The 16420-nt window shown below is 42.7% G+C and overlaps 1 protein-coding gene across 5 annotated transcripts in view; it reads left to right on the plus strand.

Annotated features, from left to right (window-relative positions):
* Erich3 (glutamate rich 3) overlaps nt 1-16096 on the plus strand; it is a 104060-nt gene extending 87964 nt beyond the window's left edge. For all 5 annotated transcript variants that reach the window (XM_030252519.1, XM_030252520.1, XM_030252521.1 and 2 more), the window contains 2 exons: nt 5264-5386; nt 10470-16096. In XM_030252519.1, the coding sequence (XP_030108379.1) occupies nt 5264-5386; nt 10470-13132 (2786 nt within the window). In that variant the 3' untranslated portion in view covers nt 13133-16096. The remainder of the gene's footprint in view (nt 1-5263; nt 5387-10469) is intronic.
* The last annotated feature ends 324 nt before the right edge of the window (nt 16097-16420 follow it).

A 16420-nucleotide genomic window follows, 5' to 3' on the forward strand; every position in this document is an offset into this window, starting at 1 on the left:
CCTCTGCCTCTGTCTCATAAGTGCACATAGGTGCACAACAGACTCCTCCCATCAAGGCTCTTTACCATGTTTGCAATGCCAAGTGATACTCATAGACTTGGAAGATAAGGACATGGCTTTTTAAGAAGGCAAAACTACTCCATGTTCCAAATATTCGAAATAAATTAAGCATGCATGAATTACTTGACATGGGCAATAGGCAGCCAAAAGTAGAACTTAGAGTAAATAACTCATCCTATAAATACCACGTATCAAAATATATGACAGAAAGGGCCAAGTTATTTGAAATATTTGAAGCATAAGTTTTTACCTGTATTTATTTAAGTAGATAAGTTTTGAAAAATAAGGTTCTATAAAATGGATTGTAATATGCTGATGAAGAAAGTAACTGATGTTGAGCATATCAGTAGATGTTATTTCTCATGTTTTAGAAATGATAAGTATATTTGTTTATTATTTTCTCAATATAGTAGCAAATATTTTTACTTGATATCTCTAATTTCACAAATGTTTTGTTATCTTTTTATTAATATAGGCTTGTCACTAGATGGCAAGGGATAAGCTTTTATCTTTGTTAAGCTTTAAAGCATGAGCTAAGTTTAATTTTAATGTTTGCTTTTCATTAATTTTTGTATAATACACATGGAATAACATCTACAAATAAAGTTTACATATTTTTCATGCATTTTAAATGCAAAATTTCTTTCAATGTTCTGTCAGTTTTTAAATTTTCAAACTGACATTTTATAGTTAATTGTCATACTTTATAAATTTAGAAAGTACTTATAAAGCATGACCTACCTTATGTTTCAATGTGTGACCACAATCAGTCCTCCGTGGCCTTGAGTAGGCATTCTGGGGTTTCCTCAGAAGCTAACCACTTCCCTACTGTTGAATGCTTATATATGTTCCATTTCATTATTATAGATTTTAAATATTGACTATGATTAACATTACTTTAATGTTTGATTACCCAATTTATTTCAAATTCACAAATGTTTCCTTAGGATAGGTTATATGAAATTCCTGGATAAAAAGTTGCAGATTTTTCATGGGTCATTATAAACATTTTTTCTCACTTATAAACAATTGGCTCAAAGTTTAACTATCACAGGGAGGCGGGCAGGGTGAGAGTCAAAGCTTATTCTGCACAACTTCCCGTCGTTCTCATGTGTGTAGCTGTGGCTATCAAAACATTCATGATCCTAGAAAATTTACAGAGATATATTTACAGAGTGTGAACATAAAGTAATGGAAGAATAGTTTTCTGTTAGCTACAATATAAAATATAAAAGGCTTACAGAAGTATGTTCTGTGTGTGTGTGTGTGTGTGTGTGTGTGTGTTTTTGTTGCTGGGAACTGAACCTAGGGACTTGAGTTTGTGCTCCATCAATATCTGCAGCTTTATTTGTATTTTTATGTGTAGATTAAAAATAACTAAGGTAAGATTTGGTTTGTAATTATGTGTACAGGACACAACAGGCCTGAATGGAAAAACAAACCTCCTGAGCTGAGGTCTAAGTATAAAGTCTGAACGACTGTGGAAGCATTCAGGGTCTGTTCCAGTAAATCCCTCTGCCACTGTGCACCAAGCATATGCTTTCTGCCAAACACTGTTCCTGGTGTGAATATCATGAAGCCCATGACTATACAAAGGTTGAAATCAGGGAGGAAATATGTTTACCAAATGGAAAGTAAGCATGGTGGGTTATCAGGGGGCATAGACCTGATTATCTAGGGGATGCCTTTGAGGGCTGGCCTCTCTGCAGATAGAACATTTGAGCAGAGGTCATGATGCAGGGCAGAGGTCATGATGCAGGGCAGAGGTCATGATACAGGGCAGAGGTTATGATGCAGGGCAGAGGTCATGATGCAGGGTAGATGGCATGATGCAGGGCAGAGGGCAGCAACTCTATCACCTGCAGAAGATCTAAAGGTCAGCTAAGAGGCTGCCTGGGCTGGAGAGGTGCTGCTGGCACACGTTTGGAGAGGAAGCTGGTGTAATGGATTTGAGTGAAAGGGGAGGGGAGAGGGGGATGGACAGGGGAAGAGGGACACAGACAGAAGTGAGGTCAGAGAGGCAGACTTACAGAACACTGTGCAGTACTCATTCTGCCATGGGAAATATGTTCACTGGAAATTTAAGAGTGGACAGATGACATGATCAGAAAGTTTAAGAAGAATGACGCTCACCATAGTAGGGGGATAGAATTTGCCCTTGAACAGCTGTGGCCTCGAGTTTGTAATTAATTCTGGGTTCTGTGGGCCATACTTCAATGTCAAAGGTAACGCCAGAACACGTCCACCGTGGAGGCACATGATGTGAGGTGTGAGTTTTGTCGTGGTGAGCTTTTGAGACGATAAATGATTATCTATAAAGAATGATCAAGACACAAAGATACTCTCCAAGGTGACTGTGGGCTGAAACTGGACTTCAATATGTCTTCACTCTATTTCCATGAATTTTTGATGATTTAAGGGTTTTAGATCAAACCATTGGCATCATTTTCATCTGCTGTTGAGCATCTCAGTAGTCTCAGTAGGCTTTAAGGTGGGGACAGTTTATTTTGTTTCTCTAGCAGAGGATAAGGGGGGAATTGGAAACATCTAAGAAAAAGCAGAAAAATCTGGAGAATACCAGTGCAATCAGTGATATGAGCTCTTGTGCCTAGTGTTTCCCTCTCTCCATTGTGTTTGAAATCAGGAAGAACTGAATGTAAAAGACTGTACTTTGAAAGTTTCAAGTATTCTCTTGAGCCACAGGCATCTTCTCTATCCAGATTTTGCACCATCCACAGGATTTGTTAGACAAGAGCACTCGAGGAAAACACAAGGATCTCCCTGGAGGTCATTTCTCACAAGAAAGGGGAAGGGAACACCCAGAAACTGTAAGAACTCTTCCCAGATGTCAGCTTGCAGTGATGCTACAGCTTAGGGAAACGACACTCTCCTTCACAATGGCAGGAAGGGGAGTGAGGGCCTGACCAGGGCTGGAGCTCCCCTCTGGGGAGGTCAGCATACCAGCCAGATGGTAACTTCAGCCCTGACTCACTAGAAGACAGCCTCGCTGTTGACTTGGAGTGAGTCATAGTGGTGAGATGAATGCATAGCTTCTTAGACTAGTTTTTGTTTCAGTGGTTGCTATTTAACTATTGTTTCTTATTATTGTTATCATTACTACTAATTATATTGTTATTAGCCATACTTCTTCAACATTTTTAGTTAACATAACATTTTAATGATTTAATTACACATATAATGCACTTTTTTTCTGGTTCAACTATAACCTGTCCCCTCCTCCTCACTCCCTTCTTCTTGGTTCCCCTCCTCCCTCACAAACACCTCTCCTACATCATGCCTCTCCCATGACAGGATCTTTTCTGCCTTTTCTATCCCCCAAGACCTCTTACTTCCAATCCAAGCCACCACCCACTTTCTTATCTACAAACAAAAGTGAGTTTGCATCTAGAGCTTGAATGTGACAGAGAACATGTAGTATTTGTCCATTGGAGTTTGGCTTTTTTTTTCTGGTAAAAACAAACAAACAAACAAACAAACAAACAAACAACCCAAAAAACCAAACCCTCATTTCCTAGCAGATTTTGGTACTTAAGATAGACCCAGATGTCTGCTGCTACTGCAAAAATTCAGCCTTGTTCAGCAGTTGCTGAGTCAACCTCCATCCTGTGCCTTAGCATCATGGTGATGGCCCTCACTGAGTCAACTGAACTGTTACGCAAATCCCCACACCACTGCTTACTTAAGCCTTAAGTACACCATATTACGATGGCATCATATTAGAAAAATGATATGTGCGTTATGTATCCTCCATTTGTTAATGCCCTAAAGCTGACTTAGAAACACATCCAACTCTAATGGGGTTGTCACAAGTGAAAGAGGTCTCCAAACTGTAGTGTGGTATGTAAATATTTCAGCTTGTGTATTGGATGTATGAAGAAACCTAAGGCTGAAAGAAAAATGTAAACAATATATCTGAGCTATATGACATTCCTCTTTTTGTTTCCACATTTGTATTAAGATCAATAATCAATTCATCATTTCACCCACTGAGATCCACCATAGATACCACAGTATTTCTTCCCAAACCATTAGCTACCTCTCAGAAACTTATCTTAAACTAGTCAAGAGTTAGAGATGGTATAATAGCTCTTTTTTTTTCCTTCAAAGCATAGTCCTTGGATCATGATGTTAGAGGGTAGGGAAGAGGAAGAAAGAAAGGGGGGGCAGGCACAGAAGTAGAGGGCCAGACTGGAGATTGATCCAGAAAGCAGATCTCAGTCTCATATTATTGACTGAGTTAACCACAAGGTGATGTATCGTTATGGGTGTTAGGATGTTAGAGGCACAGGCCTTCAGATGGCCAGCAGTAAGGAAGACAGAATTGTCAGACAGTAAAACCAAATGTAATTGACTTTACATTTGGTAAACAATGCTGGCTTGGGTGTGGGTGACAAAATATGCAAAATGCTTACTATTGACCCTGTCCTGCAGCAGTAGATACTGCTATCAAGTCCACAGAAGCACTTGTTAGCACAGGGAAGCCCAGCATGCTCTGTATACAGTACTTCATTTAATCCCTCTGATACCTTTGATTCCATATCTCTTTTGACAGATAGGTAAGCCAAAGAAACAGCATGGAATTTGAACCTGGACCTCTGTGCCTTGGAGGTCTATGGTAATAATAAGCATCATAGAATAGAAATGCGTGTAGGAGTGTGTACTGTCACACTGATAGGAATTCCGTGGCAGCCTCTTATGGCTTCTGTTCATATTGGGTGAGCACTGGGGTCAAATCATTAAATCTACTAATGGATGAAATGCTCCGGGTGCGGTCAGCAGGAGTAGGGTTAGCCGTCTAAAGGAGCAGTAATGATTGGTGTCATCAAATAGAGAACACACATTTCTAAAAAGCAAAAGGCAACTCAGCTGCTTCTCCACTCACATCATGGCATGTGCACTTGGCAACTATCACTACATTGGCTGTTGTCTTATTTTAATGGAAGTATTTCTTTGCATGTGTCTCCTCCCTTCATGATTGACTATGGTGTGCTGTGTTTTCCTCTAAAAAAAAAAAAAGAATCATAGCTTGGAGTCTGTTTGATCTCTATTTTTAGAAACAAGTCACATTTTCATGTGAATCTGTTTAAATTTAAATTGATCCCACTTGCTTGAATGATGTGAAATGCTGGTGTTCCTATGGCCTCTCTTATGCTTTTTGATATTTTATGTGCTCTCCAATCAGTTGGACAGATAACAGGTGGAGCCCAGGAACCTGGTCACTGCTGCTCTAACACTGCTCCTGGACTTAGCCCCACAGATGACGGGGTGACACCCATGAGGAAACCGGAGGTCAACCTGGGCAGAGGTAAGGGCTGGCTGTTACCTAGTGACGATCCTTAGGAATTCTCTACAGATGCTGCCCTGTCTCTGTCTTTCATCTTCAAGTCCTTGTTTTGTCCATTTGCCCCTTTTAAATTAACTATAATTAATTTTATTCTCTTCTAATGGATATGGGATATGATGGCAGGAGTTGGCTCAGAGTCCTGAAGAGGAGTTTTGATACTGAAATTAGCTATAAATGCTGTGTTTTAAAAAATGCATTGATGCTTAAGATAAAAAACAAAAATAAAATTTCTGGTGTTAATTTTCAGATTAATCATATGCTATAGCCATATTCTCCATTAACTGACCAAACAGGTGAATATATCTTTGATAACAAGGTAATGGACATTAAGAGCTCCAGTAGATCATTCTTTACAAGGGTTCGTGTAAACTTTTCAGCCTTTTCAGAATTAGGGAAGAATTCAGTGCTGTCGATGTATAATGGGACTGATAGCTCATCTTCAGGATTGCCAACTAAGCAGCAAGTCAACGAACGTGACTCACACATCTGCTCAATGTTCTATGTCTGCGATGAATGCTGTTCTAAAATCACTCTGGTTTGAATGTATATGTGGCTGGGAACTTATTCTTTTTACCACATCATCGCATCTCCAATGTTTAACACAAGTTATCAAGCACGATGAGACAGCTTCATGGATGCCATAGAAGGTACATGAGAGACGTCCTTCCGCTTTGGTCATCATGAAAGGGTCAGGTGACATTTGCAGTGGAGTCACAGGAGAGCGAAGCTGAACTATTGGAGGGACATCCCTTTAGAGGAATTTTGGTGAACCTCCCAAACACACATTATACACAAGGATGTTCTCGAGGAGTCTGCACTCCTGGAAGGAAGTTTAGGCCTTGGGAAGAAAAAAGGGGGGGGGGGTCATGAGGCTCTTACAACCAGATGCAGTACTGACCACACAAACAACACTATTGACTGCCACAAGAATTTTGCCACTTGAATATGGATACTACCATTTTATAGGTAAGAAAATGAAAGCTTAGAGAAGTGCCTTTTGCTAGGTTCGTGTAGCTAGTAAACACAAGAGCTACATGTGCACTAAGCCTATCCGACCCCCACCCACCAGGCACATGCTCCAGACGCAGATCCAGTGGGCCTGTTGATGAATACTGCTCTGTAAAATGCTTCCTCAAAGCTCATGAGATTGCCATGAAAACTACTCTTTTTACTCACTGCTATCTCTGAGGAAGGCTTCAATTACCCACTCTCTGGTGCTTTGGGAATGCTCTGTTTGACTTCTCTGTGCTGTGTGTGTTCATATAATAGCTCAGCTGGGTGTCATTAGCACATTTTCTCCCAGAATTTAGACAGTATATTATTACATGGTGACTAGGCAATTTTATTCCCCTGTTTTCATGAATGCTCTTTAATTAATCCATAAATTTAGAGGGCAGGTTTAAAAACCAGATGACATTATTTAAGTGTTTTCCATAACTGACTTTTCAATAACATTTTGGGCAGGAATTTGAACAGTGACAGATAAACTAAGAAGAAATTTGACATCCTGGGCTTCTCACCATTGTTCCAACATAGTTCTGTTCTAAATCAGTCACAGTCTGTAGTGAAATAAAAATGAACTACATCTTTTTTCAGGTGACTTTGCTACATGCCATCTGGGCAGGCAGTTTGACTCTACATATCCCTCCAGAGCTCTTATGTACAGTTTTGGAAATTACCAATTGAATCCCTTATGAGTAGATGACTCATAAAAACCAACCTTAGCCTCATTGAGAGACCTGGATTATTAAATTTTTACACCTTTGTAAAAATGTAAAAACATATTTCTAAGTATAGATTTTAAGGGAATGTCATGTCAGCTCTTTTTTGCCTATTATCCAGGTGGTTTGTAGTACTACCTGGCAAGAGACTGAGGCAGACAACAAAGAATATGTTTGAAGAGTGGAGTGTCAACATTGTAGAGTGTGTGGAGGGGAAAGGGGGAAGATAAGACCAGGGTTTTGGTTTCTCTTAGATTGTCACTGGCAGTACTATAGGTAAAATAGTTACCAAAAAGTGAAATCAAGGCCAAGTTGAGAAGATAAAGGACTCAGTACCAAACATGGCGATCTGAGTTCCGTCCCTGGCTTCCACACAGTGGAGGGAGAAAACTGACCTCTGACCTCCATTTGCACACTGTGGTATGCAAACAACCACTCCCCACACACACAATATACAAATGCAAAAAAAGTGAGAACTCAAGGGCGCAAAGAAAATAAGGAAGATATGTTTGCATAAGTTTACATTATATACTGGTAGAATAATTTGTAATAATTCATAGAATCTGTACATGTGTCCTTTTGTGTGTATATGTACATGTGTATGTATTTGTCTATCTGTCTTGGGTAATTTTCTATTACTGTGATAAAACACCATGACCAAGTGTGTTAGTCAGGGTTTTCTAGATAACAATGTGTAAAATGTATCTCTCTATGTGTACAGAAAGTGGATTTATTAGAATGATCTTTAGACTGTGGTCCAGCTAATCCAATCATCGTTGTTCAGCCCGACAATCTCATCCAGTCTTTATCATGTGCTTGCGTTCTGAATAAGTAGGCTCCGATGCCAATGAAGAAATGGACTTACTAGAGAGAGCAAGAGAAAACAAAGAGACAGAACTTCCTTCTTTTGTGTCTTTTACATAGGCTGTCAGAAGAAGGTATCGCCAAATTAAAGGTGGATGTTCCCACCTCAAAGATCTGTATTATAAGTGGGTCTCCCACTTAAATGATTTAATTAAGAAAAAAATTTCTCATGGGTGTGTACAGTGTTTTGCATTTTAATTAATTTTTGATGTAGTCAAGTTGACAACCAAGAATAGACATCGCACGAGGCAACTTATCAAAGAAAATGGTTTAGTTTAATTTTGCATTATTGTTTGAGAGGACTGAAGCATATGATGGCAGCACACAGGCCACCCAGTGCTAACGTGATGTGCATGGAGGAGGCACAAGAGAACGGTGGGAATGGCTGGTCTATTGAAACCTTAAAGCTTACCCTTATGGCACACTTCCTCCAACAAAGCCACACTCTAATCATTCTAAACCAAGTATTCAAATATATGAGCCTATGGGGGACACTCATTCATCCTACCAAATTCCAATTCCTTGTCCCCATAGGCCTGTAGCCACATCATAGCACAAAACTAACTTAGTCCTACTTCAAGAATCCCTGTAGGCTTTTACAGTGTCAACATTGCATATGTATCCAAGTCTATGTGTCTTCTGATTTTCAAGGCAATACTTTAATTCTAAACCCCTGTAAAATAAAGAAAAAAAAAAACCTAACTCAATGCTTGCAATACACAATGGTACAGAATATATATTACTATTGAAGAATGGAGAAGGGGGCATAGGGAGGAAATTCCAAGCCAAAACACCACACCTTCTAATCCTTCCCAAGCAGTTCCAACAAGTATTCAAACCACATGACTAATGTTCAAACACATGACCTTTGGGGATTCATTCTCATCCAAACCACCACGATGTCTATGTTGGTGTGTGCGTGTACCTGCATGTGTGGGTGAATGTCCAAGTGTGTATGTGGGTCAGAGGTCATGTGGTTGTCATTTCTAAAGCATTGTTCATCCTGTTTCATTTGTTGTTGTGTTTGGTTTGTTTTGAGACAGGATCTCTTGCTGAACCTGTAAGTAACCTTCACGTAACATAGTGGGAGGGGCCAGCAATCCCCAGGACCCCACCTACCTCCTGATCCCTAGCGCTAATTTACAGGTGTGGACTACAGCACCTGGACACAGCATGCCTTACTGATTGAGCTATCTCCCCAGTCCTAACTTTGGTTTGTAAATGAAAAATATTAGAATAACTGGGCTGGAGAGATGCCTCAGTGGGTAAAGACATTTCCTGTGCCAAGTCTTGTGACTGAATTCCACCTCTGCAACACACAGGAAGGTGGAAGAAGAGAAGTGCTCCACAGAGGTGTCTTGTGACCCAGTTTGGTCCTGCTTTGGACATGCACACACCAGACAGAAACACAATCATATATCAGATTTAATATTTAATAAATCATTAATGCAATGGACACTGCTGAGATAATGCCTTGGAAGCTCTGTGTCTCTGAGCCTTCAGTTGGGAATTTGCTGTCACCCACTTTCATCTATCCTGCATGCATCGTTCAGAAGGATGAGTAACACAGTAAATACTCAGAAACCCAAGCGACCTTTCAAAGACATAGCAGACCTGGGGATCCTGATTCTCCAGGGAGTCTTACATCAGAACTTGTGAGATACTTCAGCGGTGTTGTAGGAATGTTGTTTATGTTGGACACTGTCTCACACCACAAAGTCCAGTCTCACTCTGTGGTCCTGTTTTGACAAATTCATTGATTTCTAAGCATAGATGGCATGTAACCCAACATGTAATACAAATTGGCATCTCTACTAAAATGCCATACCTCAACAATAAAGGTTTTTTTTTTTTGATGATTGAATCTAACCAGAGATGCTTTAACATATTGGGGTGGTATGTGATATATTTGTTATGTCTGGACAATGGCTCCATGTCTCAATGTCTACTGAGGTAGAGGTACTCTTGATGTTGTGGGAGGCTATGAGTTTGAAGACATGTAAATACTTTTCTGCTTATTTTGAAATGTTTTCTTTCAAGTATTAATATTTGAAATGAAAGTAGGGTATATTGTGCATTGTAATTGTGAGATAATGTATTGATAATAAGATATAAGGGTAGTGGGGAGTGTTGTGTTTGCTCACTTCAACATGCCTGATGTTCAATTTTTATATTAATGTGTCCATTACATTTGAAAGCATTTCTTTTCACAATGAAGGAAAGGCATTTTCCAATCATGGTCCATGTTGTTAACAACATCTTATCAACTGAAGGTTTGATATATAACTTTAGTGTCCCCCTTGATGACATATAAAATCTCATACATAGCCTATAAAATTCTATATTTTATTTTCTGCTTTGTACACATTTATCTAAGTGACCTATTTCTCATATCTCTCTTTTCCTCTCCCTCTCCCTTCCCACCCTGTCTCTTTTTGTGGCACTGAATGGAAATCTAGGGACAGAGGAAAGAGCAGCCATCAGCGCAAATGAGCAACCAGAGCAAGATGCACAAGAGATGCACACACTGAAAGAAGAAGCCATGAAGAAAGATGAATCTTCCCAGCCTGAGGATACTGATGCCCATGCAGGAGTGAGGGAGGAATCAGGGATGCAGAAAGATGGTACCTGCCATCCCCAGGATGCTGGCATAGATGTGGAACTCAGAGAGAGAGTGGACATGCAGGAAGATGGTACCTGTCATCCCCAGGGTGCTGACATGGATGTGGGACTGAAGGAGAGAGTAGGGGTGCAGGAAGATGGTACCCACTATCCCCAGGATGCTGACATGGATGTGGGACTGAGGGAGAGAGTAGGGATGCAGGAGGATGGTACCCATCATTCCCAGGATGCTGACATGGATGTAGAACTGAAGGAGAGAGTAGGGATGCAGGAAGATGGTACCTGTCATCCCCAGGATGCTAACATGGATGTAGAACTGAAGGAGAGAGTAGGGATGCAGGAAGATGGTACCTGTCATCCCCAGGATGCTGACATGGATGTGGAACTGGAAGAGAGAACAGGGATGCAGGAAGATGGTACTCACCATCCCCAGGGTGCTGATGTGGATTTGGGATTGAGGGAGAGAGCAGGGATGCAGGAAGATGGTACCTGCTATCCCCAGAATGCTAACATGGATGTGGGACTGAGGGAGAAAGCAGGGATTTCGGAGGTTCTCTTAGGGGAGAGGAGTCCTACAGGAGTTCTGCTGGCATCAGCAGAACAGTCTACAGAGAAAGGGGAGTGCTATCTGAACATAGCTAGTGAGGCAGAGGCAGGCACAGAAGGAAGTAGCAGGCATGGGGAAGAGCAGTTGATTCCCACAGGAAAGGTAGCAGCAGAAGGCTCTGTGTTTCTAAGTGTAGAGCAGGCTAGAGACAGACAGAAGGATGAGGACCTGGACAGGCAGGCCTTGCTGCAGACACAGATGGAGAAAGAAAGAGCAGTTTCTGAAGCTGGGCAAGAATTGAAGGCAGAGTTCACAGACAGTGGAGGGCTCAACTCAGAGACTCTTGAGGAAGCAGCAGTTCTGAAAGAAGTAGGCACTTCTGAAGTGAAGGAGGCAGAGAGGGAGGTGGGCTCCCCCAAAACAGATGGAGACCAAGGTGAAGAGGAAGCTCTTACAGAGCTGGAGGTCGTGGGGCCTGTGGAGGACACAGGGCCAGAGAGAAAGGCTGGTTCTGAAGAGACAGTCCTCGGGGGAGAGAGAGCAGCCACAGAGAGGAAGGACTTTCTGGAAGAAGCTCCCATCAGCGCCTCAACAGGAGAAGTCCAAGCAAGCCCCAGGGAGGTTTTCAGGGGCAACCATGAACTCTGTAAGGAAGACACAGCAAGGGAGGGCGTCATAGCTGACACAGAATCCACCGCGGAACAGGATCTGCGAGCAGTGTTCCCTGGGGAATTAGCTGCAGCTGGAGGCATAGAGAAAGTTGAGAGGCTCACGCCACCTCTGAGGGAAACTGGATCTGAAAGAGAAGAGGAGACAGGACCCGAGGTGCTGAAGACAGAAGACTTGTTAGGAGAGCAAAAGGTTAAAGGGGAAGAGGAGGGCACAGCGAAGGAAGTGGGTTCTGAGGAAGAGGACCGTGCATCCCGCCCTGAGATGGAAGCTCATGCCAAAGATGTAGAACCCACAGGGGCTACTGAGTTGGGGGAGGCTACAAAGCTTCTAGAAGATCCTCCCAAAGAAAGAGCCATTACCTTGTCTGAAGCAACACCTCAGTTTGGGAAATCCCCAAAAGAGAGTGAAGCCACAGCCACAGAACACAAAGGAGGAGAGGAGCTGCCAGGCCAGGAGAGCAAGGCTCTGTGGCCTCAGGGGAGGGGCCTCAGCCATGATGGAGAAGGGCTGTTAGGAGCTCCTGGACCTGAAGCAGACAAAGCCCAGGGACCAGAGGGCTTTTTCACAGCCAGATGTGAAGAGTGGGCTGCCAAGGAGCTGGACAGCAGTGCGGGGTCAGAGAGACTGGAGGAAGACCAGCCTTTGCAAGCACAAAGAGAGGACATCCAGAGAATGACCCAGGGAAACCTTTCCGGGGAAAGGCTCACCAGGGCAGTGGTGGTCTGTGGAGAAGCCAAGGCTGAGAACCCGCAGGGGGAAGGGAGCGAGGATAAAGAGTGTCCTCCAGGGACAGTGACTGGCAGCCTGACAGGGCAAAACTGGAACATGGGAGGAAACATAGTAGAGGCTGAAGAGGATCCACATGGAGGAGGAATTGAAGAACCAACTGCAGAGCAGAAGGAGGAGGAGTCGGCAGAGTCAAAGTCAGCTGACGGGATCCCTGAGGCCTCTTCCGCTGCAAATGCTCAAAAGGAAACCTGGGACGGGGCAGGTGAGGCTCTAGGAGAAGCAGCAGCGGAAGAAAGGACGGGCACTGAGGATATGGCGCCAAGAACAGAGAAGGTAGCAGTGGTGGAGGAAGTGACATCAGCAGGGGCTATGGTGGAGACCGAACAGGAACAGGCTCCTGAAGCGCAGGACAGAGAGGGAGGGGAAACAAAGGCTTCTCGGCACACAGGTACTGCTGGGGAGGACACAGGGTCCACAGGGAAGGACGAGGAACACCAGTCAGGAGCAGCTGAAGAGTTCAGAGAATCAGTGTCTCAGAGAGAGACAGCTTAGCAGAGTGTGTCTAGAGGCAGCACCTCCAAGGAAACTGGATTTTTCTAGAACTCAGAAGCATCTAGAGAGACTGCAAAGAGAACGTAAGAGGGCCGATGTTCCCTTGAGTAAGAGGTCTCATGACAGCTGGTGAGCTGCAGTCTGGTGTGTTTCCAGGACATCTAGAAAGCTCGCATGGGTCTCCTGTCTGTGACGCAGCCTTCACTGGTGTCTCCCATGTTCTTATGTGCTCTTCAGTTCCATGCTGCTCAGCCCCGAGCTGGCCTGAAGGGTCTGGTGGACACGGGGAGGCGCTAAAGCACGCAGAGGAGGCAGAGGAGCTCTCTCTGTGGTCCTTTACTCACACGCCATCTTTGTAAACGGGGGTTTGCTGAAGTGAGGTCTGTAAGTCTCACAAGGCTCAAGGACAAAATATACAACAGAGAGAGAAGTCGGACACCAAGGAGCTCAGGGAGGAGACAGAGTGTGACCAAAATATATTGTATGAGAATTTTAAAAAGCATGCAGAGAAGAATGTGCCCTCAGTTACAGAGCCCAGAAAGAAAGAGTTAAAGGTCACTTTCGAATTCTCCACATTAGCTTTCTTTCACACACACACATAAAATCCACACCCCCCCCCCCCCCCGATTCCTCCCAAATCGCCACCACGGCTTTGGTTTCTGAAGGACGGGATAAAGCTCGTGTGTGGACATTTAATCTTGTAATGCTTCTGTGCTTTTACCTCTGATGTTTTACAAAGCTTAATCAATGTATGTTTCCCATGCATAGATTACAATTGCTATACATATTTAATATGCAATGTTTAAAATACCTACGTTTTGAATGGTGTTAGTAAACACCAAAATATATTTATTTTACAGAGTCTGTCATTTCCAAGATATCATCACATTGCTAGCACGTACTTACTATTATTTGGAGTGATTTTATCATCAGTACTATCTTTGTCCTTCCCTGGCTATTGTGAAACTGTCTTGGTTAAAGATGCAGTGTGGGTTCTTCACCAGGAGTTCAGGGTTTCCTTTAGCTCACTGCTGGCCTGAACTGGTCTCAATTGTTGACACTGGTCAGTAGGTTAGTAACCATGATGACATAGCTCAAGTAGATGTCCCCTCAAGGTTGCTGTGGCCCCAAACAGAGAACTGGGGGGGGGGGAGTACTGAACATTCCACACAGATAGTGTGCCTATATTTAAATCAAAGTGATGATTTATTCAAACATCTGACTTTTACCAAAGATTACCAGAAGGCTGATGGCTTGATTTTGTTTTAATCACTTATCTGATATAAAATATTACTCCCAATTTCATGCATGGGTATTGTATCTTAGCCACCTTAGAAATTCACTGTCTCTTGGAAAGGTTACCTCTTCCTATTTACACCTGAGGGGTGGGAAAGGTAATGTGCAAACCTTCCTGAAAAGGTCCTTTATATGTGTTTGAACACTGTTTTCTTTGGTGGAGAAGAAATGTGTGGCTCTCAGCATTTTGTTCTTGGGAGCATTATCTACCAGGCTTCACAAATGTAAATGAGATATGTATATAATCTAGGTAAGTGTGAGAGGGGTGTGATGGCCACAGGGGGAAGACATGGTCCATCACACGCACTCTGGGAAGATGCGGTCTATCTGACACTGTCTGTACCTGATGTCACCCTGAAGATCAGCAGCCCACCCTCCAGGGTTCTGTTATTTCAAACCTGAGTGACCCCACAGTGCACAGTAAGCCAGCAGCACAACCGCTCTCCAGATGGCACCCAGATAACATTTCCTTGCTGGGTATCAGCCTGTTCTGAGGGGCTGGGTTTCCGTTAACACAGACCATGCTCCAAAGCTCACAGTGTTGACCCCTTTTAAAAAGTGAGGAGAAGAAAAATTTCCAAGACAGCAATTTCCCAGCCAGGAGGAGAATCAACCTTTTATGGGGCACTTTGATGAGTGAACTCTTGCCCCACAAAAGCTTCAGATATATCTAGGTTTAAATGCATCAATATTTTAATTTTCTTGATTCTATTATGTAGCCAAAGTTGAGGAGTCATGTGGTCTGCCATCTGCTTTGTATTTCTCTTGTCAAGGTGTCCTGTTGTTATAGATGGTTTTAATTTTGATGAACAATGGAGCTTTGTGATAACCAGTGATAGAGCTGTACCAGAGCAGACATGTTGGCACAGAGAATAGACAGATCATTTCACCAGGAACGTCAATACATCAAGCTTACCGCCTGCTTCTTCCCATAATTAGAAACTGCATAGAGTTTGGGGAGGGTGGACTAGAAACTGCTGTTATAGGAAACCCTGGAGGTGATTCTAAAGTGTTCCACAGCCTAAACGCTGCTGAGGTAGGTCATTGGTTACAACAAATCTCATCTTGGTTGCAAAGCAAATCACAGGAGTATTGTCAAGTTCATCTCTGTCTCCGTTCCTTTCCTGATCCACATGTCCTCCTGTGTGGTCATCTGAAGGAGATGATAGTCACCATAAAAATGATGAAGTCACCCTGCAGCTCACTTCAGTATGGTTGTGTGCAGTGTATTTGGAAGACTTCCCTCTCCCCACTGAAGAACAAGTCAATGGAATCCAACCACAGCCTCCCTGCCCCATGCTCTGTGTTTGTGACTGAATATCATCTGCTCCACATGTGGTTCCACGTGTTACTCACCCACATTACTGTGCCTTCTACAGGATTTGCCCCTGGTGTTGCCCCTCTGCCACAGAGCACTTTAAACACAGTACTGATGAGAAAGATTGGAAACTCCTTAATCACTTTGAAAAGCGAGTTTTGTGCGATGTGTTATATGGAAATTGCATTGGATTATTTTTATACTTAACACCTTCCATCAGCCCAGCCTGTAGTGTAGTTCTACAATCTGCATGTGGGTTTCACTGTGAAATTCAGTGTTGTGATGTTTTGATTGAGTAAATTTTATCTCTGCAAATATTACACCAATAAAATTATGCTGAGCAAAACTGATTTCTTCCCCATAGTTTATTCATTATTTAAAACAATACATCTGCAGGCTTGACAAAGAAGAGTTGACTTTTAAGAAGTTTTGTGTTATTTTCTTGTAGAATTTGAATGACAAGAACAGATAAACGAGGGCAGCCTTATTGGGCGTTACTTTTAAGTGTGTGGGTTTGCAGACTGCCTGCCTTCATCTGCACCTCCTAGATTCCTGGGGTAATGCCAGAGAGGAGAGTTATTCTCACCGCTTTATCGACAAGCATAAACGGAGGTCAATGTAGTTAAGTGCCTGTCTGAAGTTACAGTCAATCTCAGGTCACATAGCTTCTACCT

The sequence above is a fragment of the Mus musculus genome, chromosome 3 (assembly GCF_000001635.26).
Source record: "Mus musculus strain C57BL/6J chromosome 3, GRCm38.p6 C57BL/6J".
NCBI lineage: Eukaryota > Metazoa > Chordata > Mammalia > Rodentia > Muridae > Mus > Mus musculus.